The sequence below is a fragment of the Zeus faber genome, assembly GCF_960531495.2.
Source record: "Zeus faber genome assembly, chromosome: 7".
NCBI lineage: Eukaryota > Metazoa > Chordata > Actinopteri > Zeiformes > Zeidae > Zeus > Zeus faber.
Genome location: NC_137203.1, coordinates 22892273 through 22920025, shown reverse-complemented (window position 1 = coordinate 22920025; position 27753 = coordinate 22892273). Strand labels below are relative to the sequence as shown.

Below are 27753 nucleotides of genomic sequence, written 5' to 3'. Positions count from 1 at the left end.
CATAAGTCATATTTTTATTACCCCAAGTTACAGGACACACACACACACACACACACACACACACACACACACACACACACACACACACACACACACACACACACACACACACACACACACACACACACACACACACACACACACACACACACACACACACACACCTGAGGAACTAGATGGAGCAATTGAAAAAAAACAAAAGAACCCTAAAACAAAACAAAAACAAAACAATAGGGAATAAAAGAGATAAAATGCATTTAAAAATAAGTGAACTGGCATTGCATTTCACAAAAATTCATATGCGCATGATTTTGGAACAATTCACGGTAAAGTGCTAACTGGTTTGATCTGAGAAAAAGCACATGTTCCCTTTGAAAAGATCTCACACATTACTTTACACACGGAGAGGTACAGTAACAGCCAGTCGTCGGGGGAGCGGTTACCAACCAGAAGACATGGACCACATTTCATGTATTAGTCCTTTAATATGATAACTGCTTCCTTAATTTCCTTGTTAATGCTAACAATGAGAATCTTGCCACTGGCTGTCAGGACAATGCCATTACAAATGCTGGTGTTGTCGCTGTACAGTTTCCTCCTCTCTTTGTAATTACATGCAATTGACTGACATACAGTATCGTAATCTCGAGTCAAGTTCCTCTAAAATCCCCTTAATACGGAGAGGAATCCTTGAACAAAAAAAAGGAGGGGAGGGGTTTCAGGTGTGAGGAGAGGAGAGCGGATCTCTTGGAGGTGCGGAAGACCCTCCCGCGCTCTCCCTCCTCCTCGTCCTCCCCCGTCGAGGTGGTGAGCCGGCCCAACAAAAAGCAGGGATCCGTCCAGCCGACGCCTGCCTTCCTACAGGTCCTGAGAATCCATTGGTTTCCACTGTGCCTCTCGTTTCGGGAGGCGATTTGTTTTTTTGTTTTTTTTTTCATATTTAAAAAATAAACAAAGAAATAAAACCAAAAAAATCTGGAGGGGGATCAAGGTCGATAGCCTACTCCCCCCTCCTCGGCCGATATCCGTCTAAGACGGATATCCTCCCTCCCACCCAAAATCTAACCATAAAAAAGGTAAAAGCAAGGTGTACGGCAGAATGGCTTTACTCCTCACAGTCTGCGGGGGGAGCTAGAGCCCCTGGGAGCTGAGGTGCGGTTGGTGGTCTTGCGGCTGTTCTGTCGCGTCTGGGTCGTCTTGGCGGCCGAAGGTCTCCGAGCATCAGGCTGGCGTCGTCGCTGGGGGCCCCTGCGTTTGCCCCTCTGCCCCGCGCGGCCCCTCCCGGCCCCCGCTGGTCACTTGCGGGAGTGCAGCGTGTCCTGGAACTTGGTGCTGGTGTAGCGCACGTGGAATCCCTTCTTGTTGATGGTGTCGTCGGAGCGGAACTTAATGACGATGGAGTCGCCGGCCGAGTAGATCTCCTCCGGAGGCTGTTTGGAACGGACAGAGCGGCAGATTGAGGAAGTGTGCAGTCGCTGCACTTTAATTCCAAAGTAATTAATTCCTGCAGATACACACCGAGGGCGAATCAACCAGTGTGACGGGCGACGCTCTCGACTGTAAAGAGAATTTCAGCTTAAATGTATTTCATAACGGCCAGGGGCCCGGGAAGGGTCCTGGAACGAGAAGCAGCCCTTACGCTACTTAGCCCCAGGACATGTTTTCAAAACAGCGCAGGGTTTTATTTGGTTTGGGGCAGTGGCTGTCCAAATAGGAATGAAATGTAAAACATTGCTGATTGGATCCAGGTGCACGATTTGAAACAGCTTGTTTTCAGCTGAATCGAGGCGTCCACCGGACGTTTTAATTATAGCGCCGTGTGTAGTATTGTGTGAATAGCGTTTTGTTTTGTGAAATTAAAGGGAGAATAACGGTGTTTCATGGAGGGGCAGGAAATGAAGCAGTCGCTGAGAGGCCTTTACAGCAGAAAGAGTCTTTTTTTTTTTTTTTTTTTTTTAATTCATTCTGATAATAAGAAAGCCATTAGTGGGTTTGGGGGCCAGAATATTAACAAAAAAATAACACATTTGTTACATTCTTACATTTCATGCAGATGGTTATGTGCTTTGTTAAATATGGACGTTATTCAATTTTCAAGCCTTAATGTGGCCCTTGGGGGGGTAAAAAAAAGTTACCCATTCCTGCTTCATAATGAGTTTTTACCCTACTTTGTTCTTAAGTGTGCCAGATTATTCCAATCCGCCTTTAAAAAAAGAAACTTTATTGAAGGAGCTGGTCTCTCGGGCACTGGGAGCGTTTTACGTGCCCCCTGGCAACTGATTGGGAGGAAGAGGCTTTAGTGGAAGTCCCGTTCCTATTAATGAAGTGTGTAAAAGAAATGAAGCTGTTCTGTGACCTGCAGAAACCAATCTCTCTTTTCTCCGCCGGCCTCATTGTTCCAGACTCTGGCTGCCGCCTCAGCATCGCCCGATTAATTCTCTTTTACAGCCCGAAGGCTGAGACTCTGATAGCCTGTCGGCGCCCGGGGAATGTCAGCTTTTATCGAGATTCGACGACGACCAAAACCGGTCACCCCCCGGGACCCAGAGCGGCAACGTCAACTCCAACAGAGAGATTAAGGCCGTAAAAAGGAGATGTATTAAGAGACTCTGGGATAATTCTCGCTGTCGTTCTATTAAGAAACACTGGGAAAGGTTAATTGCAGACGCCTATCAGCGAAACGGACAAGCGTAGGCTAAAAAAAACCAAAAAAAAAAAAAACCCAAAAACAACACGGATAAAGCCGGTCGTGCCTTATCAGGAAATTAGCCGTTTGGTAGAGGAAAAGGTCGCACTCACCCCCGAGCCGCAGTAACGGCCGAGCCGCGGAGACTTGGTGTCGGCGCCGTCGAACAGCTCCATGTAGTCGTAACCGCAGTCGGCCTCCTCCTCGATCTCGAAGGTCTGGAAGATGAGCTCTACACCGTAGCCCTTCTCCGCCGCGATCACCCACTGGCAGTCGGACGCCCCGGGGTAGTTGTTGTCCCCGAACTGGGCGTGCGAGAACAGGTCCTTGGTTTTGACTTCAGCCTTCAGGCGACCGCCGCACTCTGGGAACAAGAAAAAAAGCGGCAAAGTGACATGACCGCAGAACGCCAGGGTCCTGGTTTTTATTTAGGGCCGTATCTGTCTGTACCTGCGGTGTGGGAGGCCTCGAAGCCCTTCTTCTGAACCGAGTTGTCCGAGAAGAAGCGTATGAACAGCTTGTTGCTGTTGGAGGTGATGGGCGGTGGCTTCTTGGTGCCGCAAAAGCGGCCAAGGCTCGGGGCTTTGCCGTCCCGGCCGTCGTAGATCTCGATGTGGTCGTACGCGCACTCCAGATGGGCCTCCATATCGATCTCATTAAAAGCCTGGAAGCGAAAGAAAAACAAAAAAAGAAAAAGAGATGAGCTTGTAGAGTGATCCTCTGGTGCGAATGATTACACTTCCAAAGCTGTTCATCTGAGCGAGTGATTTAGTCTAGCCTTCAGTCATAGATTTTGATATTAGGAATACAAATTAATCCACCCGTGTATTGACATAATTAAAATTCCCATTCTATGATCTAGTCTTTTTTTGTATTTTCTTGAATAAAATGGCATTTGACAGTTTTTTTGTGACCTGCCCTTACTTCAACATAAAAAGAAAGCTACACTGCACTGGAAGTAGATTCTCTGCTTCTCTCTGACTCTCTTGATTTTGGAACTTTTATAATTTTTTATCTCATTGCAATTAACGGACATAAAAACAAATTATGCATTAGGCAAAATTATGCATGGTTAATTTTTTTTCCCAAATTATAATTTGGCACCGAACATCAATATTGCCTTCCACAACTGTTTAAAAACCCAGCCATGCAGGGGATGATAATCATTTAAACTCACCATTAACAGAATGACAATTCCTCACATTAGAACACACATCCACATGGGTCCCCCATCCAACGAATCACAGCAAGGTACCTCAGACGGCTAAAGTGTAAACGTAGGGAGGAGGAGAGCAGGGGCAACGTACGACTTTGATGCGGTGTCCCGGCGTGGTGGACAGGGCCCAGGTGCAAGCCTTCTTGCTGGGGTATTTGTCGGGCCAGTTGGGACTGGTTATGGTGCCGCTCGCGCTGTTCACTGTGTGGTCGCATCCAGCTGCAGAGAGGCGTCGCAGAATCAATGCGGTCCTCGGGACAATGTTCAAATTCCCCCTAATGTTGTTCTTGGCCCACTACGGCCTGTGCCCGCTCAACCCCACTGGGATTTGTTAGGACAACAACCACCAGAAAACCACCCCGTCAGCTCCGGTCCCCCGCCCCCAGCGCGGTTTAAAGCAACCGGAGTTGGTCTGAGACACCATCAAATACCTTCTTTGCAATCGTGTTTGTTCTCGTGCAGCACAAAGCCGCTCCTGCACTGACAGCTGTAGCTTCCGAAGGTGTTGACGCATTCATGCTGGCAGCCTCCGTTCTCCTTGGAACACTCGTCTTTGTCTGGAAGAAGGGAACAAAGCGACGAGGGTCAGAAAAAACGAAACAAAAAGAACACTCGACATTCAGCTCAAGCGAAGGGGACGCGCCCTCAAAGGGCTTTACCTGAGAAAAACTGGGCCTTGAAGCCCTTCTTGGACACGGTGTTGTCGGACTTGAATTCGATGCGCATGTTGTTGTACTGGGAGGTGATGGCCTCGGGCTTCTCCGCGCCGCAGAACTTCCCGTGCAGCCTGGAGTCAGCCGACAGCCCGCTGCGCACCTCCACGTAGTCGTACTTGCAAACCTGGTCGGAGGGAGAGTCGCCGGATGTTACGGTACGGCTTTAGTCACGGTTCACACTTTGTCGGGCGAATCAAAGTCGGGGGGAGTTTTATCAAATAAAACAATAGAATCTGCGAGGCCGAAAAACACAGAACAAACCCACCCCGTGTCTATTGATAATAAGGCCAGCGCTCACATCATTGCCCTCGGTCTCGAAAACGTCAAAGAGCAGGGTGATGCGGTACTGCGTGGGCGCCACCAGCTGCCAGATGCAGTTCTTGTTGGGGGGGTACTCTCTGGGCCATCCGGGGCTGGTGATGGAGCCGTTTAGCTTGGTGATGAAGCCTCCGCAGGCGGCTGCGCACGGAGAGGATTGGAATTAGGAGTCATATCAATGCATGCAGCTCCTGTGCTGGAAGAATTTATATATCCTGGAAATAATCATTCAATTTATCAGTCAACACCTGCGCATACCTCATTGGGGCATGCCGACTTCATCGCCTCGGGCAATGTTTACAGAACTATTTATCGGTCTACGCCCCCTGATCCACCAACCCCATACACACACACAGACACACAAACAAATAAATTGTCTTCCTAATAATGTGTACCTAATAAATAATTTTTCAGGCCTTAATTATGCTTCACCCACACGATATTATTTCTGACTATTAGATTGTTTCCCATTTCTCTTTGTCAACTAAAAATGCCTAATGCTGACCTTACACCAGGTGACTTTTGAGACCGTTTCACTGCCACCGACAAATCTCCAGCGCGCACTCTTTAAACCTGCAGGGTTTTAGTGCGAGGTCACCACAGAGCAGTCTCAGTATAATCCATGTTAAAAATGTTCAACTAAAAACAGAGTGGCCTGCGATAGATGTTCAATGTAAAATAGAGTCCGACGTTAGTATTCCAACAGTCATCTGGTGTAAAGTGAGCACAAAGTGTACACTGGGATTAGAATGACGCAGTGACAGCCAGTCCTCCTCTAGGGGCAGACAGGCAGCAAACATGAACATATCAATTAAAAGACGAATAAAAAAAATCAATACAATGCTTGTAATATTGGGACTTCAAATCTTCAAAATGACAGTGGCTAGCAGTGACTACGGGGAGTGACTTTTCTCCCCGTACCGCACTCACCCTCACAGCTGCGCTTGTCGGCGGCTAACTCGTAGCCCGGGTCGCAGGCGCACTTGTAGCTGCCCAGCGTGTTGACACAGCGCTGCTCACAGCCTCCATTGTCGGGCTCGGAGCACTCATCCATCTCTACGAGCACAATGATACATTAGCGCCCTTCGGTTGGCCTCCCAGCTCAACAGCCTACAAGAGCAGCTCTCCAAAAAAACGGCAGGAAAATATTACAAAGCACAAGCGAGACAAGAAGTCATAACAGCAACAAGAGACAATAACAATAAACTCCCAGCAGTCAAATGCTCTGAAAAGAAGAGAGAGATAGTGATTTCAGGAACACCACTTCGCTGCCGTAGATAAATGTTTTGACATTCTTTCTCTAAAGGCCACAACCTGAAAACCGCCCTGACCTCTGAAAAAATTGGCGGCAAAGCCGGCCTTGTTGACGGAGCCATCCGACACGAACTTCATCCACAGCTGGTTGGAGCTGGTTTTGATGTCGTCGGGCTTATCGTAGCCGCAGAAGCGGCCCAGCAGCGCGCTGTTCTCAGAGTTGCCATCACGCACCTCCAGGTAGTCGTACGCGCAGCTGTCGTGTCTCTCAATCTGGGGGTGGCGGGGTGGAGAGTGTTAGAGAACTAGAGCTAGAGATTAGTGCTTTACACTCCAAAAATCCCTCAGTCACGAAAGATGGAGTGGGACTCACCTCAAAGGACTGGAAGGAAAGGCCGACGTGGTAACCCTGAGCGACGGAAATCTTCCACACGCACACTTTGTTGGGCCTGTAGTCGTCCGGGTAGTTGGGCGACTGGATCTGCCCGTTGTTCTTCTTCACCTCTCCGCCACAGATCGCTACACGTGACGGCGAAGCAAATATAGAAACAGATAAATACGCTTCCTGGATTGCACTGCGTCAGCACATCTCCCAAACAGCATGTGCTCACTGTTGTGACTTATGTAATGTGGATTATCTAAAATGACTTGACTGTCAGCTGATAAGCGCACACACACACACACACACACACACACACACACACACACACACACACACACACACACACACACACACACACACACACACACACACACACACACACACACACACACACACAGAACTGAAACTCCGCATGGAAACAATGGCGCTGTATGTGCAATCTGTCAAAATGCAATGTAGTGCAAATTCTGATTAAGGCAGCATAAATTGACACATCAGCAGTGAGAGACCCAAACCTGTGGATAATACGGATCTCAGAGAAATCAGAAATTGGCAGGCTTCCCAATATGAGCCGTGTGCTGGGCGAGGATTTGGGGAATGGTGTGTGTGTGTGTGTGTGTGTGTGTGTGTGTGTGTGTGTGTGTGTGTGTGTGTGTGTGTGTGTGTGTGTGTGTGTGTGTGTGTGTGTGTGTGTGTGTGTGTGGAGGGGGGGCCTCACCCTCGTACACAGCAGAGAAGCCTTTTCCCACCCAGTTGCTGCTGCTGCGGAACTCAATCCACAGCCTGCTGTCGGTGGAGATGATCGGCTCGGGCAGTTTATCGCCACAGAAGCGGCCTAAAATGCACACAAAAGCGCACACAGAAAAGGACAATCATAAACACGACCCGACATCGATTTGGCCGCACGAGCTGTTAATTACAGTTGTGTCAATTACAATGTTTGGATGAATAATTCGGAAAAACCCGATTGGCTAAAAGGTGCAGAGAAAAGGATGTGCAAAGTGCCAAGAAACTCTTCTCAGGAACAATAAGATTCCATTACTTCAGCATCCTGATGTGAATGTGTTCTCTATGAGAATGACCTAACCTAATGCACCAAAACTGTTAATGCAGAGCTCAGTGGATGGATTTACTCCAAAAATATGTAAACAAGGATTTCATAGCGTGAGAGCAATATATTCCAAAATTAAGAATAGCCTCAATTCAATGACACGCTCAGCAAACAAAGTAGGTTGTGGAACAGCAACGTGTAAATAGTCATTTTTCCAGGCTGCGCTGACCTTTGAGGGGAGCTTTCCTCCAGTACCCGTCTCGGATCTCCACATGGTCATACCAACACAAGTGGCTCCTGTACAGATCCATGGAGGTGAAGTTCAGAATGATCTTCAAAACCAAAAGAGCACGATTACCAACACAGCACGGGCCCAAGGCCGCGCCACAGCAGCAAATTGCAGAATATTTGGTTGTGAAATGCGCCGCGTGGACACAAGTTTCTACACATAACCCAAGGAAATAAACAGACAGTGGGTATTGCTTGGTTGGAAGATGTCTGGCAATGGTTCCATGAACTCATACATACATACCTTTTCCCCTGGTGTGACTGATATTCTCCAGATGCAGTGCATGTAGGCAGAGTATCCGTTGGGGAAGCCGGGAGAGGAGAAGTTCCCGCTGCTGTCCTGCAGACTGTCCCCGCATCCTGTCCGGACACGGACACGGACACACACACACACACACACACACACACACACACACACACACAGATCTACACGTTAAGGCTTAATCCACAGGGATGAAAATCAACAAATTGATTGATTATTGTCCCTAAAACACCTAAACCTCTGCCCAGCTGGCTGAGAACAAACCTCGCTAGAGTAAAAAACACTGATACTGGACGATGCTGATCGTAAAGTATAGGGCCACGCTGTTCTGCTCGAAGGCACATCTGCTGATAATTTTAGCCCCATCCCCCACCCCCCATCATTAAAAAAAAAAAAAAAAAAAAAAGTAATCAGGACGTTGAGACATATCTGCCGAGCCTCCTCTTAAAATAAACCTGGATCACTATAAATAAACCAGCCTTCTGGGAGTCATGCATTATGTACTTGCCGTCAGTTCAAAACCTCCCTAAGGTTAAATTGGCACGGCAATCCACGTTGCAGAAGCTCATTCCCGACAATAGAAATGGCCTCAAGGCCAGAGGATTGGCGAGGTGGCTTAAAGAGGGTTCAGACAAAGAGGGCGGGAGAGAGAGAGATGAGAGAGAGAGAGAGAGAGAGAGAGAGAGAGAGAGAGAGATGAAATGTATCCCCAGCTTGTCAGGTCTTGGAAACTATCCACAAATTATAACCTCCACGCCTCCTTTCGCCCCGCACGGCTTCGGCGGGAGTAAGGTAAACATCTCCCCCAGCTGTTGGTAGGTTCGCTGCTTCCCTTGAGGTCAGTGTGTGAACGAGTGCGAGGTCGGGCCAGATGGAAGAGCCGGGAGTCTCCGTCTAATAAAGCTTGGCAGAGGTCTGCCCGGGCTTAACTTTGAGGCAATCTGCGGGGTTGACGAGCACCTCCAGGAATGCTACATGAATGGGAGACACACATGGACCTCCCCCTCCTTCCACCCTCCAAGAGAGACTCCCTACCCTACCCCCCCAACACACACACACACACACACACACACACACACACACACACACACACGCACACGCACACGCACACGCGCACACGCACACGCACACGCACACGCACACACGCACACGCACGCACACTGTACGCCACATCATCGCTCTGCTTCTCCCTCACCAGAGGGAGGCTGCTGCACTGACGTATATTTAGAACGTCCCATCGATGACAACCCATTTATGGTTAAAATCCACCGCTTCTACAGCGAAACTAAAGCAGGATGGACCGGCTTTGGTCAGCAGCACCGGCGCATATGCGGAACGGAAACCCAGTTCTTCCTCACCCGAGCCTAAAATTAACTGTCTGACATCAAATTTATTCAACAGATGGTTTTTGTAAGTCTACATCTGTTAAATGCATCAATTCAGTTTTACCTCCTCGCCTTGTTTCGAACGCAGCGAGAAATCCCTCCGTTGCACGCTTGCCGACATTGACAAAATCGAAAGTCTCTGAATCACACTGGCTGTACAGTCTATATGAAAAATGGCAGGTTATCCTCCAATAGAATTTTTTCTTCAATTTAGTTTTTTAGTTGCCGTCTTCTCAGCGCAGCTGTTTCTCTTGCGTATATCTGGGAAAAGGAGTGATGGCAAACTTCCTGTCCCCGGGCAGTGTTTACACTCCTCCGGGCTCGGGAGCCTCGGAAACTGTAGCCAAGGAGCCGCGCCACATCACTGGTGACTGGTGGACGCACGGCTTTTTCCACACCACGTAAATGACATCTGGCGCATTTATTCCCTCTCTCATGGGAAGTATACATGCAAAGACTTGAGACGCAAACAAAAAAAATAAATATATTGCTTGATTCTTACGCGAGCACTTGTAGAGCTTCCGTGCCTGAGCGATGTCGCCCTTGCTGAGCCTGGTTCTCTGGCCAATGGGCGGGCGCACGCCGTTGACGTCGTAGCGCGGGAGGATGGTGTCCAGGAAAATACCTCTGCAATTCAAAAGGTGTCGTCAATGTCAAATATATATCTACAAATTAATTAATTGATTAATGGATGAGGTGAATAACCACCATAATAATAACGTCAACAGTAGCCGTCAAGTACCGACGCGTTATGAAAGTAGCCGGAGCCCAGCTGTCTGCTGGAGCCTCTGGTAGCCTCCTACGAGTTACACCGGATCAGCATTTTAAAACGGAGATAAAGAGTCAGCGCTTGACTGTGTCAGTGCTACACTGAAAGTTGCTGCTGCCATAAAGAAGTTGTATAGATTTTAGCGCTGGATGCTACAGAGAAATACGAAAAAGAAAAAAAAGTCTGCTAATAATGATAAAAGAGCGTGTGGAGAACGTCTGCACGGCAGTGACCTCAGTATATGAAGGTGAAATCACGCCTGTGTTGGTTTCGCACAGGTAATCAAGTCAACACAAGGCGCAAAATAACTAAACAATGAAATGATGAGCAATCAGTTTCATATGTCTTACCTACTCTACTCCAATTGACACAAACAGAAAATAAATGAGCTGCTCCATGATAGATGTGTCTTTGTGGAACTCCCTCTTTTCATCGCTGGAATAGAAGACTAGGCTAAGAATCGCATTTTAATATTTATGATGCATGAACATGCAGGCACACTAGTCTGTGATCTCCAGTTGAGCTTGGAATTTTGAGATTCGAACATTATTTATTAGAATTTGGCAGAACAAAATGTCACCGCCTAAGCCGCCGATTGATTCTACAACAAACACGGGGGACAATTGAAAACAGCTGATGCAGGAAGAACCTTCTCACACAACTTTCTCCCTCGACACTTTTTTACTACTTTATCATCTCCTTTTCCTCCCTCCCTACCTCCGTAGGCATTGGCGAGGCTCGTTCGCGCGCCGTTCCCATGGCGACGTGGCTATCAACACCAGGCATGTGCAAACAGAGTACCCAGAGCTAACAGTTTGGACTCTGCCTGGCTGTCTGTCTTTCTGTCTGTCTGTTTTCGGGAGCCAGGGGGCTGGCGGCCGGTGAGCCAGGCTACCCTAGCCGGTGTCAGAGCAGACAATGGGCACACTGGCAGGTCTTTATTTGACTTGGCTCTGCTCCACGCACCAGGCCTAAAAAAATTGTCTCTCTGGAACGGTATGGGGGGGCTGGGGGGTAAATCTCTGGGTCGAGTAACACACCCAAGACAAAAAGCATGGGGGATCAGGCTTGTTTGTCCCCGGGAGACCACTCAAAACATGAGGACAAGCCATGAAATCTTCCCAACAAGACCCCGAGCAAAGGCCCTGGCTTCCCACGGTGATTTACAGTATAACACCACACAAACACACTGCTCAATGAAGAGCGGACAATGAAAGACACTGGTACAGGTATATCAGCCAATCAGCTCCTCAGAAGGATGCTTAGCATATCAAACCCTTGGAATGACTTGTAAAAAGCTAACAGGAGCCCCCTTGTCTCCAAATACGGCGCTCCAAAAACACCGCTCAACAGTGACAACCCTTACTCTTTCATGGCTAAACAGTGTTATTGATCAGCGGGGCAAAACGTACATTCCTGGAAATAGGACGGTGACAGACTCCCAGTGTGGAAGTGCAAACAGAGCAGATTAACTACTATAAACACTCCCAAAACAGTTTGGGTATAGCTGCTGATTATACTGAACGTAACTCAATGGACATGGTAATTACATTGCTATCCTCCAAAATGACATTCTCTTCATGAATCTGTCCTAGTTGGCTCGGCCTCGCTGGGAATATAAGATCGTCATTTAATTCAGGAAAGGAGGTATTTCAGAGCATGTTGCTGGGACTCGCCTGCTAACGCTCCCTCTCGACCGTGCCAGGGTGAGTGGTCACACCCAACGCTACCATACTGCACAGTCAAAGCAAAAAGGTGTAAAAATAAATGAAACCAACACGTTTAGTTTTTATTTTGTGTAAGGCAAATTCTTGGCACCAGGCGTTGTTACGTAAGGCCGGGGAGGCAATTCGGTACATTGGCCTGTTCCCAGCCACGGCCGCCTTTCAAACAAACATTCCCTTTCTTCTTCCCAGAATCTATTTGCCACTAGTGCATGGTGGTTGATTTGGGAAGAGGCCCATACATCATGAGATAGTCGATGGTGGCCCACAAGTGACACAAGAGATATGAGCGCTCATAGGAGTGTGATGTAGTAAGGATCAATGATAGGGAGTCACCCCTCTTCCCTGCCGTCAGAACCCTCTATGCAATTGGACAAACATTGCATTGTTGGGGAAAGGAATTTGTGCGGCAGAGAAGGCGTGGGTAAACCTGCCATTTTGACTAGTGACTAATTGCAACAGGTCACATGACTGGTGTCGATATCCTGTTGTTACACGGTGACACACCTCAGCAACACATAAAGTGCCTTCAACGGGTTTGTAGCGGTGGTTCGGCGATGACTCAGAAGCCCGACCTGAGTCAACTCGCTGCGTGAGCGCTATTTTGGCTTTTGCCTTGATCCAGCTGGTGGAAGATGCGCTTCACATGAACCCTGGGCTAGAAATGAGCGGAGGGCTGGAAAAGCCCCAAACAACGAGCGCTTGCCACGAGGCTGCGTCTGGCCCGAGCCTCTGTCCGACCGCGACTCCCTCACCGCCTACGTCTGACTGACGGCAGTGTGTCTGGAGGAGCTTCCTCGCACTTCCACACAGGATAACAGAAATGAGGTCAGCTGGCGCACAAGGACACCCTGGCACACCGAGGTGTCCTTAGGAATAAAGTATAGTAGGTACGTAATGTTCTGCTCTTCATAGACGGAAGAGAGACTTCCTTCACTACGATTATGAGTAAGAGTGCTTGGGCAGAGCCTAAGGTTTTGTAGAAACATAATGACTCAAAAGGTTTCCGTTGAGATTTGTATAAAAAATTCAATAATACAATTACATTCAAAGTAATACACTTGGGAGCGAATGTGAGGGCTGCTCTGCTACACTCCAGTTGCTTGTGCTTGCTCATCATTATTTGCTTACTGAACAAAGTCTACAGCACATTCTCACGTAAACATTTGGACCAATTTCAGGGCTATTTCCAGACCCCTGGACTGTAAAGATTTGGAAGTTGTGGCAGACCTCTGCAGTCAATGGGTGAAGGGAAAACGACATTACATTTTCCATTTCTTCATTCCTTAATCCTTATAGGTGATAATTATTGCCTGACCTAATTTGCGCTCGACACAGAGCGGGCATTTTGTAGCACAGCATATAGTGTAACACCTGCCGTATGCTGGCTCGCAGGAGACACGTTGGAATTCAAACTATAAGTGCATGGGAAGGCTGAGATTTGGGATCATGTTGAGAACCATCAAAGCATTTTAAAAGGGACCGTTGGTTTATAATGAGGCGGTTCACGATGTGAGATGGCGAGTTTACAAGGAGCTTCACAGACCTATGAAAGTGGTGAGCGGTTAAGGGCGCTGTGATGCAGCGGGGCCACTGTTGCTGGGCTCGCTGAGCCGCAGGATCGATGGTCTACTTTACTGGGGCCGCACCAGCAGGAACAGACCAGTAGCTTTTTAATTAGAGCAGGCTGGAGGTAGGAGCAAACTCATCTTAAGTAAATAACTTTTAGCTAGGGCTTACAAAACAATCAGTTCACCTACGGCTTGGCCCACCAATGGAATTAACCATTGTAGTAAACCAAGTCTGCACACACACAAAGACACACAGAGCATAACATACACACAGAGTATAACATACACACAGAGCATAACATACACACAGAGCATAACACACATAAGTGTGTAGCAAATGAAGGTGGTGCAGAACAGAAAACTGACTGATTATGGCTTGTGTTTCATCCACATAGAAAAGAAACTGGAGAATAAAGGCACATGTGGATGATCAGGAAGTTGCTGGAAAAGGCAAATCGGGCAAAAGAGCTGCGTCTCGGCCAAAAAATGAAACGGAAAAGATACGTGATCCTGCTTCCTGCTCCCTAAAGACAGAAGCTAAAAGGATCCGGATACGTCAGATTTCATGACATGTCACTTCGGATGCCCAAATGTATTGCTTTATGTCTCTCTCTGATCCCATTTATGGGAGAGGAAAAGTTATCCTGTCTGAATATCAGATACCTCATTGGGCACAGCCCCGCTCTCGAAAGCATCCCGCTGGGTTGCGTTACAGTCTATAGATCCTAGCCAAAATAAACTTGCATAAAGGGGGGGAGGGAAGAGAAGACACATTTCAAAAACAGACCGATTTCAAGAAAATGCTTAAAAAGGCGAGGCGCATTCATATGATCTCAGCAGTGACATTTTGTCCAGCAGACTCACTTCTATTTCTCTGCACACAAGCAGCGAGGAAGCGAGCCAGGTGCTTAGAAACTCCTGGACCCCGAGGCAAAAAAACAGGCTAGTTGACATCCCCAGGCTGCAACTGTTGGGTTTCCATTGATTTACTAGATGAGAAGAATTCTAGGCAGCAGCAAGGCTTACACCTGGCCTAATACATATCTATGTAGCCCTAAAATACTGTGAGGAAATGGTCAAATAACACAAAAGCAACATGATGGAATATGCAATTAGAGAGGGGGGGGGTGCGGGTGTCTGAAAACACTTAAACTCTGACCAGAACAAAAGACAGAGACTTGCTTTCAAAGCTGTTGCCAACGGAGCGGAACTTGGCATTGCTCGTACCTGGAGAATGTATTCCTGGCGTAGTGCATGATACTGTCAAAGTCATAAACCTCTCCGAGAGAATCCACCTCTCCCGGTTCCATCTTCAAAAAATTATACTCTTGTCCTAAGAAAGGGGAACATATTTCTATTTTGACCGACACAACAATAACATACATTAAATATTAACTACAGACGCAAATCCTACAAACAAGAAGAGAAGCTCACTATTGATGGTATTTTAAGTTTGAATTCTTACCATACCTCACAACCACCTAAAAGTAGATGCTGTATGGCGAAGCACATTTAAGAAGCATTTCTAGGATATCCACACAACGCTGCAAATGGGGAATTTCAGCATTGCAAAAGGGTCCTACCTGGCTGGATGTTGTCCCTGATGATGCTGACGTGTTCGTCTCGGTCAGGCCGGGTGTGCTCGTGCCAGAAGCCGATCACGTGACCCAGCTCGTGCACCACGATACCAAACTTGTCACAGTTTTTCCCAATGGATATGGCTTGGGGGCCCCCTCCCCTGCGGCCCACGTAGGAACAGCACCTATGAACACACACACACACACACACACACACACACACACACACACACACACACACACACACACACACACACACACACACACACACACACACACACACACACACACACACACACACACACACAGATGTTTTCAATGACACACACACAGACACACACACACACACACACGCACGCGGTGGGGTTAACAAGGCCAAAGCAATAACATCCAGTGGATTCAGTCTTTATTCTATGCAAAAAAAATTCTGCTAACAAGCACGAGAAACCCACAGGAGGTGGCCAAATGTTTCCCAGCAAAAAATTAGCTGCTTCAGTTGTAGAACCACACCACCCAGCTACCAACCGTGCTATATTTGGGAAAGCAGAGCTCTGTATGTATGTGAAGTTTATTTTTTATTTTTTTATCCCGACAACCTAGCCAGTGTTTTCCAGGAGGGCCAGGACAGGACATATAGGAAAGACATCCACTCACACGTGCGCTGACTTAGCAGAGCTCCACCTCAGTGTGACATGAAAGGGTTAGTGTGGGAGGCTTGTGGACACACACACACACACACACACACACACACACACACACACACACACACACACACACACACACACACACACACACACACACACACACACACACACACACACACACACACACACACACACACACACACACACACACACCAACCGCTCTCTAATTACTGTGCGCCCAGCAAGATTCTCCCGAGACACGCCTTGAACTTTGCAAAGGACAGATGGGGGCCTGCTGAATATGCAGCAGAGCCACGCATTCCCACTGCTAACCGCTGCTGCTGGCATGGATAATGTCATCCCTGTTACTCCAGAGCCCGGTCACCAGGCTAAAAGTGGCCCAATCAACAAGTTGGTTGGAAAAAGTTCCGTTTTACGCTCCTCATCTAGTCTGTTGGTACATTGTTGGTACTAGCTGTACATGTGGTTTATACAGTATGAGATCTCGATCATTCTAAGCTTTTCAAATGTTTTATCTGGATGTGTCAAAACGTGTTATGTTAGGAGCATTTCAATCTATCAAATCTATTGTGAACCTGCATCGTTGGTTGATTTTTCTGGCGGTTCTCCCATGGAAGGTTGCTCCGTTGTTCATAAAAAAAAACCAGAACTGAGAGCTCAACATGCTTTTATCACATCTGACGCTAGGCGGAGGGACATTAGTATTTCACCTCTGTGACAAGAGAGCACATTCCTTTATAGAGGGAATGTGTCGCTGTCATATTGTCGCTTAGCAACAACAAGAAGCAGACAACACTGGCGTCTCATTAAGGGATTTGTCGAGCGCGACGCTCTTAAATGAGTCGTCCGGTGAGTGATCCTGACTGATCAAGTGAAGAAGGGAAGACAGGATGGATAAGCTGAGGAAATCTCTCCTCTGGGTGCCATTAAATGTTCAGCAACAGATGTAGCACAATGACGAGGAACAGGAACATTCTTGGCCCCTGAATGGGGACCGGCGGGGGAACCAGAAGAACAACTCACGCAGAATGACCGCGGACAACAAAAGACGGACAAACCGAAAAAGGCCACCAAGCAGGAGACCGGAGGAAAGCACTTGGGCAGTAAATCGTTAATTGTGAATAAAGAAAGGTCAGCGGAGGCTGACCAGCTCCAGCTGCTCCCCGGGGGGAGGCTCACACCCCAGCGACTCACCCGCATGGTCGATAGGTAAAGACAATGTAGCTCTCCTCCTGCGTCCTCTCGATGAAGGTCACACAGGTGTGCTTCTCCCAGTGCCGCATCGCCTGGCGGAATATCGCCCGCTGACTGCCTGAATGGGACGACAGGGTGGGCGAGATTACTAATGGAGCCAAATTCTGCCAACTGAGACACACACACACACACACACACACACACACACACACACACACACACACACACACACACACACACACACACACACACACACACACACACACACACACACACACACACACACACACACACACCGAAAAGAAAAGAATGCTGACAAGTCAGAAAATGGAACTGAAAAACATACATTTGTTGTAGTTTTGAGAATAGTCTTCTGGTAATGGCCGCTACTAGATATTGTGATATAACGGTATACAGCCACTTACCACTGAAGTTGCCGCTGATGACATAAGGAATGACACCCTCCGGCCAAACACGCTCAGGTCTGGACGTCGCTGCCCGTTTCCTGCGACGCACACCTTGCCTATTTCGGCTACTCTGACTGGTTGAGGATCCTGCCGTTCAAAACAAAAATAAATCAGTGCATATGAGTTTCAGTACAATGAGAAAAAACAAAGAATATATTTGAAATGATAACACTAAAAATATCTTATGGTTCAAAGTGTATTGTATTACATATGTATATTAAATATATATTGTATGGAAGCCATTTATAGTTGATTATTTGCAGTTAATCAAGAGCAACAAAAAAAAGCAAATTAAAGCAACAAGATCAAGATCATTGTCACTTACCCACACATTTTATCTGTTTATTTTCCAAGTAGCAAAGTAGGATCTGTTGGCATTTCAGGCAGCAGCCTCAACTTGTCAGATGGCAAAATGTAAACTCCATCTCAAACTCCATGTTTAAAAACGGGCATTTTCTCCACTTTCTAGTCAATTGAAGGCAGTTTTATATAACATTTTTCGCTCCTCCAGACCCCACCAACATGCATAAAAATTTGAGTGAAAGCGTATTAAGGACGTATGAAGCAACAATACCTTTAACTTCATTTAATTTATTTTATGCTATAAGTATAACTCACTGAAGTGAGGGTAACTCTGGTCCATGCTACCTGAAAATCGTTTAAATACCACTTCAAGTGGTAATCCATATATATCTTATCTTATTTAACATTTGATACTTAATTTAGCCAGCACTTTATAAGACACAGCTATTACATTTTATTGCTTTATTTACAGTACATGCAGTATATGCAAATAACAAATCAGTTGATCAGAGGACATACTTTAGAGAAAAGTAAGGGACTGTCTTAGGGGGAAGAGAGGATAAACACAGATGTTGGAAAAAAAAAAGGATGCAGTTTCAAATGGAATTGTGGGAGCTGTAATGTAATCCACCCAACACAGACAATTGTACTGATTGCCACTTTAATTTGAAGAACATTTTACATTAAAAAAATGGCTGGCATAAAATCCTCAGCTGGAGAGGATCCATAGATGATAATGACCTACATCTTACAGGCAGATTCAACCAGAATATCCATATGATATTATATTACAATGTCATGTATGACATTGATTGGGACAGATTTGTATTGGTAACCAACCAATACATTGGTAAATCCAAGCTTTATTTTTTTTACCTGTGTTTGTGTGATTCAGCGTTGTGACGGTTCTCTGGGCCATGTCTATGATCCGGTCCACCTTAAACATGCGCAGGTCCTCCTCATCCAGAGCAATGTCTCCCAGAAAGGCAGCTTCGAGAGACAAACACAGATAGCACATGTCAGACAAATTTTTATGCATCTCCACAGCGTGGTGCATCGGTTTGCACGCCCAGTCGCCTCAAGCTTTTCCTGCCTCTCAGACTGGGGAGGCTGCTGAGGCGCTTTCCTGAAGCAGATGACACACACACACACACACACACACACACACACACACACACACACACACACACACACACACACACACACACACACACACACACACACACACACACACACACACACACACACACACACACACAAAAGAGTTGTTTCACGGCAGATGTATGGTGTTTTTAATAACAGAAACGCATCATAACTCATATTATTATAACACAGCTCAGCAGATGGGTCAGATATTCCATAAAAGGTCATGCGAATTTACAAGATTTGACAGTCCTGTGAAGCGAGAGACCACGAACCGAGGAATATAAATGTAAGGTTTGGATAAATTTGTTTTAATTCAGTCCAGATGTTACTGTTACCAGTGTAATCCATACTTTTAGTTGCTACAACGTCTGAGAATGGTTAATATGACCAGTCAGATCTCATAAAGCGTGACACTGACACTGCTCCAATACTGTACATGGGGCGCTTTGAACAACTAATAGCTTTTTAATGAGGCCAAGGAGGGGGAAAAATAACCAAATAGTCGCACTTTATGAGGAATGCACTTTACAGGATTCCTCACTTCTGTAGCTGAGCAAGGAGTCCTCTCTCCGCAGATACAGGGCGCTCTGTTTTACAAGCTTTTAACACCAGCACGTTTCCAGGATTTACGGCCCCGTCTTGTAGGAGTGGGTGGGGCTGCCTGGGTGCGGGATGTTGGTACAGTGTGGCGGGGTTGGGGCAGAGTCAGACTGTGAAAGGGGTGGTATCCAAATCCCAGATGAAAACAGGAATTAGGGAGCACAGGAAGTAGGCAGATCCCCTCTGCCACCCTCAATAAGGTGAAGGCGTGTGGAGATGGAAGGGGAAACGGACGGATTTGTATGACAGCTGAGTGAGAGTGTGTGGAGAGGACTACTCTGGAGTGAGAAGGACCTTGGGGAGCTGCGATCGCAGGGTTGATGCCGGCGATTTACCTTGGCCGGGGTGAGCGCTCTGCGTGGAGCTTGAATCTGCACGGCCACTCTACTACAGAGAGGAACTGTGAACTGTACTTTAAAAGACAACTGGTTTGCCTTTAATACGTTTGTTAGTTTTGTACTTGTGGATATATTGTGGGGCAGGGGCGGGGGGGCATGTGATTTGGATTTTAATCCATAGCAAAAGCTTACATGAAAACATTCCTTTGCCGTTTGGACAAGTGAAGAGGACAATAGAAAGGAAGAAGAAGAGGAAAAACAAACAAACAAAAATAAAAACAACACAATTTGGCTTCTAGCCCGTCGATGTACCAAAGGAGAATTATTGAAACAATCTGGAGTGCGCCGTGCTGGATGCAGCGCTCCTCTCCCACCCTGCGGGTCATGGAGGGCATGTTGCAGAGCGGCTGTGTTTGAATTTATTGGCTAATGACAGCAATAAGAAAAGGTGTAGATCATTGCCTGCAAGATCAGGCACGCATGGAGGACAGGTTTAAAATTCCACAGAGGTCAAAGGGATCCTTTAATTTGCACTTGCAAAAACACTAATTCATCCAGACCAAATCCCTGTAACACAAAACAGACGACTCACAATCAGCCCTTATACTGACAGTCATTGCCAAAAACACCCCTAATCTGTGTGAGCTAGCAGATGTCTGTACAATATGGATAGGACTACACACTTTTCTTCTTTATCCTCTACTCACATTCTTGTTTGATTCTAAGAACAGCCTGTGGACTCGGGACACGTAGCAGAAAAGCAATCAATTTTTAGTTTCCGTCACGTCAGGTTAGCGATTTTGTAGAGTACCTTCAAAACACTTCCAAATCACTCCGTCCATTTCATCTTCTTGCTATAAATGGAACAACGTTTTCAAAGTGTTTCTGCTTGAACGCATCTCACCACGTCTGCACCATATTAGCAGTGCTCGGTTCTGGACGTGACAAAACAACAAGGTGCTGGCTGCCCCGCCCTACCACACCCCCCCCCCCCCCCCAACCCCTCCACTCCACCCCCCACGGGGGTCCGCAGAGGCCTGCGCTCTGCCCGTGGCCAAGTCCCCATCAGCCACAACCCTCCCGGAGACAGGCTGGGTAATCCGCAGCGTCATTGTTCCCCGACAACAGTGGAGATTGAAGTGAGCAAATGCATGGCCCGGCAGCACGAGGACTCATTTCCCCCAGGCACAGCAGTCGTCTTGGAGACGCTGTCGCAGGTTTATGGAAAGGCTCGTAAGGACTGTGAATTAATCCCCTTGTCTTCTTGCTTTAATTATCCACAGACACAGGGTCTTAGGAATCTTTGGTACACAGCTGTGGGCCAGACAATGCGGACGGGCTGAAGAGAGTGAGTGGAAAGGTGATGAACTCGTCTCTGCACAAAAAGAGCGATGTGTACTAGATTTAGGAGCAGCGAATATGGCAGATAGTGGATTGCGGATCACAGATCATAGTATTGTACATTGCTCAATCGCTTTTCCAGCGATATTCAGTAGGTAATTGACAACAGCTGACGGCCATGGTATTCATTTCTAAAAAAGTTATATCCACAGTGAACACACCGACTATCTCACGGTCACTGAGGTGACGTGGATAAAATACAGGAAACGCATGCTTCTGTGGCCAGGGATATTCCACACACAAAAAGTGCCTACTTTGATCCAAGTGTCACTGTGTAGCCTTTTGTAGCTTACATTGGCCACATGAACTGATAAAAGAAACCATTCATCCAATATTTTAGCGGTTGCATTCTGTGCATGATAAACCGCCCTTCCCCCCCAATCGCTGAGGGGAATATATTGTTTCTGATCATCTTAGGCAACATTAATCCTTTTCATCGCATACTGCCCCCAACAATCATCCTCTCCGGTCAGATTGCACATGACATCTCGATCACATTAAGCTCATTGACTCGCATTCTGGCCAAGCCGTGGTCTTTGCAATGTCATACACACAAGACGCTGTATCTCCTTAAATCTTCCCCCGTAAGTAGCAGACATCTGCCACTGAAACCCTGCGCAAACATCAATACAGAGATTATACAGAAACCACGGCTGTAGCCTATATTTAGAAGGCCCCGTCCAGCTGAAGCCTGCCGCTCGGTCCCCATTGTGTTTGCGGGAGAAGTTAGACATGCTCCCTCCAAAACAGGACATCATACCACCATGTGAGCCCGGAATGAATCACAATACCGTGGCACCGCCTTTTGCTGTCAGTGTTTGCTAACAAACGCTGCATTTGAATTCCAATGGAAGACAATTGTGTATTACGTTAAGGTGATTACCATTCAATGACAGTGTAAGTATCACATTTAAGTCTTCACTTCAGTCTGCCCATTCTGCCAAAACGCTGGCTGCACACTGTAAAAAACACAAAGCCATAGGACCATTACTATTGAAGTTATTGCCTAAGAAGGATGTAAAGGTACAGTAGAAAATGCAGGCCGGTTGCCTCTTTATCCTCTGTAAAAACAACACCAGCTGTTATTCTTCGGCAAATGCCTACCTTGACATTTCCTAACACTGCAATTTGAGCCCAAGGGGGGAGAAAAGTCCCCTTATCTGCTCATTTCAAAGGTAACTATGGTGTAATTAAAAGCAGGGCTCTTGCAGAGCCTCGAGCTAAAGCCCTAGATGCAGGAGATTATTTTCCAATAAAAGCCTGCGGTCTCATCAGCTCACGGCTGAGATCAGGACAGAGTGACTGCCGACACATTGGAGTGGCGATCTTATTTACAAAGTGAAGATGGCTTTGGGTGGAAAGGGAACACAGCAAGGGGGCCGCGTCCCTGATAACATTTCACACTACAAGCCCATTAGCAGATTGGATTTCCCAGCTCATTCATGCCACTATAACCGATAGACCCAAATGCCAGAGCACCCACTAATGACTCATCCGTTTGGAGGCTTCTTGTCCTTCTCAATGTGAGATATAAATCCAAGTCCCCTAAAAAGATCCGTAAATCAATAATCACATGGCCCATATCGCCAATGCCTAACATCTCCTATTCAGAGCCGTTTAGACAAGCTTAGAGATGCACCATAAAATAAAGAAAAAAATAAATCTTTACCCCTAACTCCTAAAATTGTATACAGTTTTAAAAATGTACTCGGGGTATATTACCATACGTATTCACTCCTGGTGGAGGGAGGACAAACACCGTTTTTCCAGATGAACAATAACGTGTCACAGCTGAATTATTCAGAGAAAACAAACTGAATAATAAAGAGCTGCCTGTTAAGCTTGTCATTATTGTAGACTTATTGGTCATTCTTTGAGCCATTTAAATGAGCTCTCCCCAAAGCATTTGTTTTTACTCAGGCTCTGTCCCCAGACCTGGCATTAATGCAATGCAAGATTAGTTATTACTTAGCTCCGACAACAAACATATTGTTCCAGCTAATGCACCGAGATCATGCCAGTAGATTGGCTCGCTAATCACCTGAACCCTGCGGAGAGAGGAGCAGCGGGGGTCTTGTGATGTAAAAAACACACAGTGTGGGCCGGGCTGTATGGGCTACATTCCATGATAAAGGAACGCATCTACTTAAGTGTCGCTGTTGAAGGCCCATTCAACAGACAGCCCCATCACAGTTTGTAAGGACCTGATGGACAGCGTTGGATGACTGTCATCCATCTTGAACTCCAGCTGTTTTCTTTTTTTTTTTTTTTTTTTCTTTAAAAGAGAAACTAAAGTACACAAACTCATACAAGGGGGTCTTTCAGTTCAGAAGTCACCTTGATCCCCATTTCAACCCAGCAGAAATGTGTCTTGCTGACGTATTTTGCCACGTCATCAGCTTATCTAACTAACTATCGAATCTAATGTTATCTAACTTTAAAGGAAGGAATCTCTCTCTGTCTGTCTGTCTGTCTGACACATGACACATGTATTAATAAACTTTCAATAAACAGCGAGCCAGCGCGGGGGGGGGGCTTCAGGGCTCTGCGACCAAATCACAATGAGTGTCTCCCTGGTGTATGACTTTAAACGACAGTTCCATCTTCCATTGTGGAACACAGGACTAAATGATTGACATTTTGTTACACTGTGCCATTAAAATGTCTTGGAAAATCGTACATTTTGAACAAGCATTTGAGCGGTATTTTCATATGCTATCAAGAAAAAGTTTGGAAAATGGCAGGTAAACATGACTGATGATTGATCTATCTGTAAGGGGATATGGAAGTATACAAAATCCGAAGGAAAAAAAAAAACCACATAAAGATACATACACACGTACACGTGAAGATAAATGTTCCGGAGAAAGTCAGCTAGAGATTCCTGCAGTGTAAAACTCTCGGCCGATCACAGATTGTCGACGAAGCCCAATGAGTAGTGTGGGAAGGAAATGATGAGAGGATCTATGGGCAGTATACTTTCCTCAGAGGCTGGAACCGCACTGTAGATAGACGGTTCGCCCCCGCACCGCCTTGCTGAATGGTTGGCACTCATCTCACCTGGGCTGGCATGGCGTGGTGCGGCTGGCCCCGCCATGCCCCTCCCTGCAGTGCTCTCACTTGGCATGTAGTGAATGACCTACAGTCTGGGTGAAGTGCCTGGGCCGGTCAGCGAGGGAGAGCCGATGAGAAAATACGGGGGGGCGGGGGGGGGGTTGCCTTCCTTTTAACCCTGCTCTCCATTCCAGCTGAAATCAGTTTGGTAAAGCCACAGCAGCCTCAAGTTACATCCTCAGAGTTTAAAAACCATAGTGGCTTTTAATAACCACGGCGGACGACCGAGACAGGCGACATTGTTGCACGACCTTCTGCGGATTAAAGCGCCAGCCTGATGAATAAATGCAGCAGTACTTGTTCACGTCGAGCTAGATGCTGCTCTTGTGAAAATATATCATTTAAACATAGCAGACAATGAGCAGGACTGCCTCTCATACATTTTTCATAGAGAAAACGAGTGAATCTAATCTCAGTGGGTTGTATAGCGTCTTTAATGACTTTACTGGGACGCTGCCAAGAACTGAGTTCTGCAAACTAAGGAATTTTCCGTCTGTGAACTTTCTCTATAGATGGCATGACTTTAGTGTAGCTGCAGCCCCCATCAATGCAGCTCTGTGTGTGGCGTCGTGATGAGTCACGCTCCAGGTCAGAGTAAATGTGTGTGTGCACAAAAACATCAATCAATTCCAAGCCCTTGAGTGAAACTGAGCGGGGAAATCAAGGAAGTCTGTTTTATGTCATAATATCTATGATTATCAAATTTTATTCACGGCTGTTTAGTAACTCAGCTGGGTTTCTGTTTCACTTTTGCACGTCTCTCAAAGCACTCTAGTGAACCAAGAAAATTAGTGATTGTGTTCACTGCAAAGGAATTGCACGGATGAGTCGACTGCATCTGACAAATCCTTTGACATCTACACATTTACATTTTTTTATTTTGTCAGCGACAGTTTCAAAAAGTGTATAAGCCATAGTAGAATTTTATTAATCAAAAATTATAAGAAGCAATAGTAGAAGAAGATAAAGAGAGGAAGACAGTGCGCAGGAAAACTATACTGGTGTCCATCTTGCCACATTTTCCTTCACTGTGTGTGTGTGTGTGTGTGTGTGTGTGTGTGTGTGTGTGTGTGTGTGTGTGTGTGTGTGTGTGTAAGGGAGGGACAGCTGAGAGATCCTGGACACTTTACACTTTTATAGTATGAAAGAAAAAAAGCAGGTGGGTGTTGGTTACGGGGGGCTGGAGATTTTGGAGGGTTGGTAGAGTGGGAGTTGTGCTTGCAACTCTCGCTCCCTCCCAGCCACCTGTCTGTAGAAATGCCCGGAGGAAACTAAAATGATTTATTTACAAATGAATACATAGTATAGGTAAAGAGTTTTGTCCATGTCCTCAAAATGTGCTGGGGGAACACTGATTGGGATCACTGCTTGTGCAGTAGATAATGTCCAGATCTGAGATGCTTCTTCAGAGAATGAACAGAATAGGAACAGCCCACTTGGATTCAAGATACAAGATGTTTATTTGTCACCAATAAACCAAGCAGCAGCCAACTTGATATGTAAACACTGGAAGGGAAACCCCAAAACCATCTTCAGATTGTTCTTACGCAAAGGTTTTTCACCCTGACAAGTAATCTCGCAACACGACAATGTATACGCATCTCTCCAAGTTGAAGCCTAACAATTTGGTCCAACCCCAGCCGTGACTAACACAATGTCAACCTTTTAAAGATCACTTCCAGGAACAGACGGCGTAAACAGAGAGGAAAAGGAAGGAAGCAGCCTCTTCATATGGCTTTCACAGGGGATTCGTTTATCTCCTGTCAGAGCAGCACAGTGTTTACACTCGGTAAAAAAAAAAAAAAAAAAGAACACACCATTTACATTTCGCAAATGCACTGTTTGGTCAAACCCCTGTCTCTGACATGGATTATCCCTTCAGTCAGGGGAAAAAAAAAAGAGGAACTCTGGATCACTTGATGAATGACAGTTTAGGACTAACACCAACGTGTCTTGGTAATAAATTGTCAGATCAGAAACTCACAGATGCCGGATCAGTAAGCACTTCCAGGACTTTAGAGGTCAGTTTGACTGAAGTCAATCTGTAACCTGAATACTTTCACCAGATGGAAAACACAATCTGTTCAAATTCCCCATAGGGATTTGGAGAGACATTGAGTTCACAGCAAAAAAAAATTAAAAAAAATAAAAACTGATTGCCATGGCAATTGAGATATGCCTGTGCCAGTGATAAAAAAGTAGCTTGGGGCTATGTTATTACAGCAACTTCACTGCGATCACCCTAATGAATTATTACACGTTATGGCCAAGTAGCCATTTATCCACAAAGCCTTTGGAGCACATAAACCAAACAAAGGAAATAACAAGCCAATAGATGTTAATGTTCAGAAAATGTAGTCTCCACTTTACAGGCTTCCCCTCCTCCACTCTGTTCTCCTGATGTTGGGAACAGTGGAGGAAAAGAAGACTGTGTGCAATGGCAAAAGCAAAAAAGAAAATCGAATTGTGATTTCAAAATGTAAATCCCAGCCCCGGCCCCCACCGGCCCCCTCCCGTCTAACCGATTGTACAGTGATGAAAACCATAAGTGCATTTCAAAAGGCGCTTTTGAGACATTTTGCGTGGAGAAAAAAAACTTTGGACGTTTTGGCAACATTTTCGCCCCCCCCACCCCCGCATTCGTATCACTGAATAAACCACCCGAGTTTTTTTTTTTTCTTGTTTTCTTTTTTTAATAACAGCAACTGAAATGTTAAAAGTGTGTGGGGTGAAAAAAACAACAACAACACCCCCAAACAACTAAAAACAAACGCTCAGAGTGTCCATCCAACCACTGTCACCTCCTCTGAAGCGTCCCAACACAGGGGGAAAAAAAAAAAAAAAGAAAGAAAGAAAAAGCAATTCGTGGCACATTATGTTTGACCTGAACCAGACAAAAAACACCGCCCCCCCCCTCCCTCCCAAACAAAAAACAAACAAACAAACAAACAAACAAACAAAAAAACAACAACCCCTCTCACCGGCTTTGCAGGGATCTTTGTAGTCGATGAGCTCCGGTGCGGCGGAGGGATCCACGTAGTAGCTCGCCTCCGCCGCCTCCAGATCCACCGCCGAGATCACGGGAAGACAGCAGAGCAGGAGCAACCATCTCGCCGCGAGATCCATGATTCTGGTGGGGAGACGCGGAGGGCGAGCGGAGGGATGAGGTGGGGAGAGAGAGAGAGAGAGAGAGAGAGAGAGAGAGAGAGAGAGAGAGAGAGAGAGAGAGAGAGAGGGAGGGAGGGAGAGAAAGTGGGAGGTATTTTTTTTTTTTTTGGAGGGGGGGGGTCTCTCTCCGGAGGGCGGGTTTAAAAAAAAAATCAGCT

At 46.4% G+C, this 27753-nt stretch overlaps 1 protein-coding gene across 1 annotated transcript; it reads right to left on the bottom strand.

The window, feature by feature from the left end:
• bmp1a (bone morphogenetic protein 1a) lies at positions 1–27753 on the bottom strand. Its single transcript, XM_080003985.1, has 20 exons — positions 27409–27753; positions 18705–18818; positions 17484–17612; positions 17059–17176; positions 15206–15384; positions 14850–14955; positions 10061–10185; positions 8156–8271; positions 7853–7955; positions 7291–7407; positions 6564–6709; positions 6268–6463; positions 5867–5992; positions 4917–5077; positions 4562–4742; positions 4334–4459; positions 3994–4121; positions 3137–3350; positions 2800–3050; positions 1–1430 (listed from the first exon to the last, which is right to left on the bottom strand). Exons 1-20 carry the CDS (start codon positions 27551–27553, stop codon positions 1296–1298), a joined length of 2916 nt encoding a protein of 971 aa, XP_079860111.1. The 5' UTR covers positions 27554–27753; the 3' UTR covers positions 1–1295.

Coding starts and splice junctions, on each gene's coding strand:
- bmp1a (XM_080003985.1), bottom strand. CDS start 27,553: ATGGATCTCGCGGCGAGATGGTTGCTCCTGCTCTGCTGTCTTCCCGTG. Junction 4,460..4,561: donor CAAGGCCCAGTTTTTCTCAG/GTAAAGCCCTTT, acceptor CCCTTCTTCCAG/ACAAAGACGAGTGTTCCAAG. Junction 1,431..2,799: donor GCCGTTACTGCGGCTCGGGG/GTGAGTGCGACC, acceptor CGTTCCAAACAG/CCTCCGGAGGAGATCTACTC.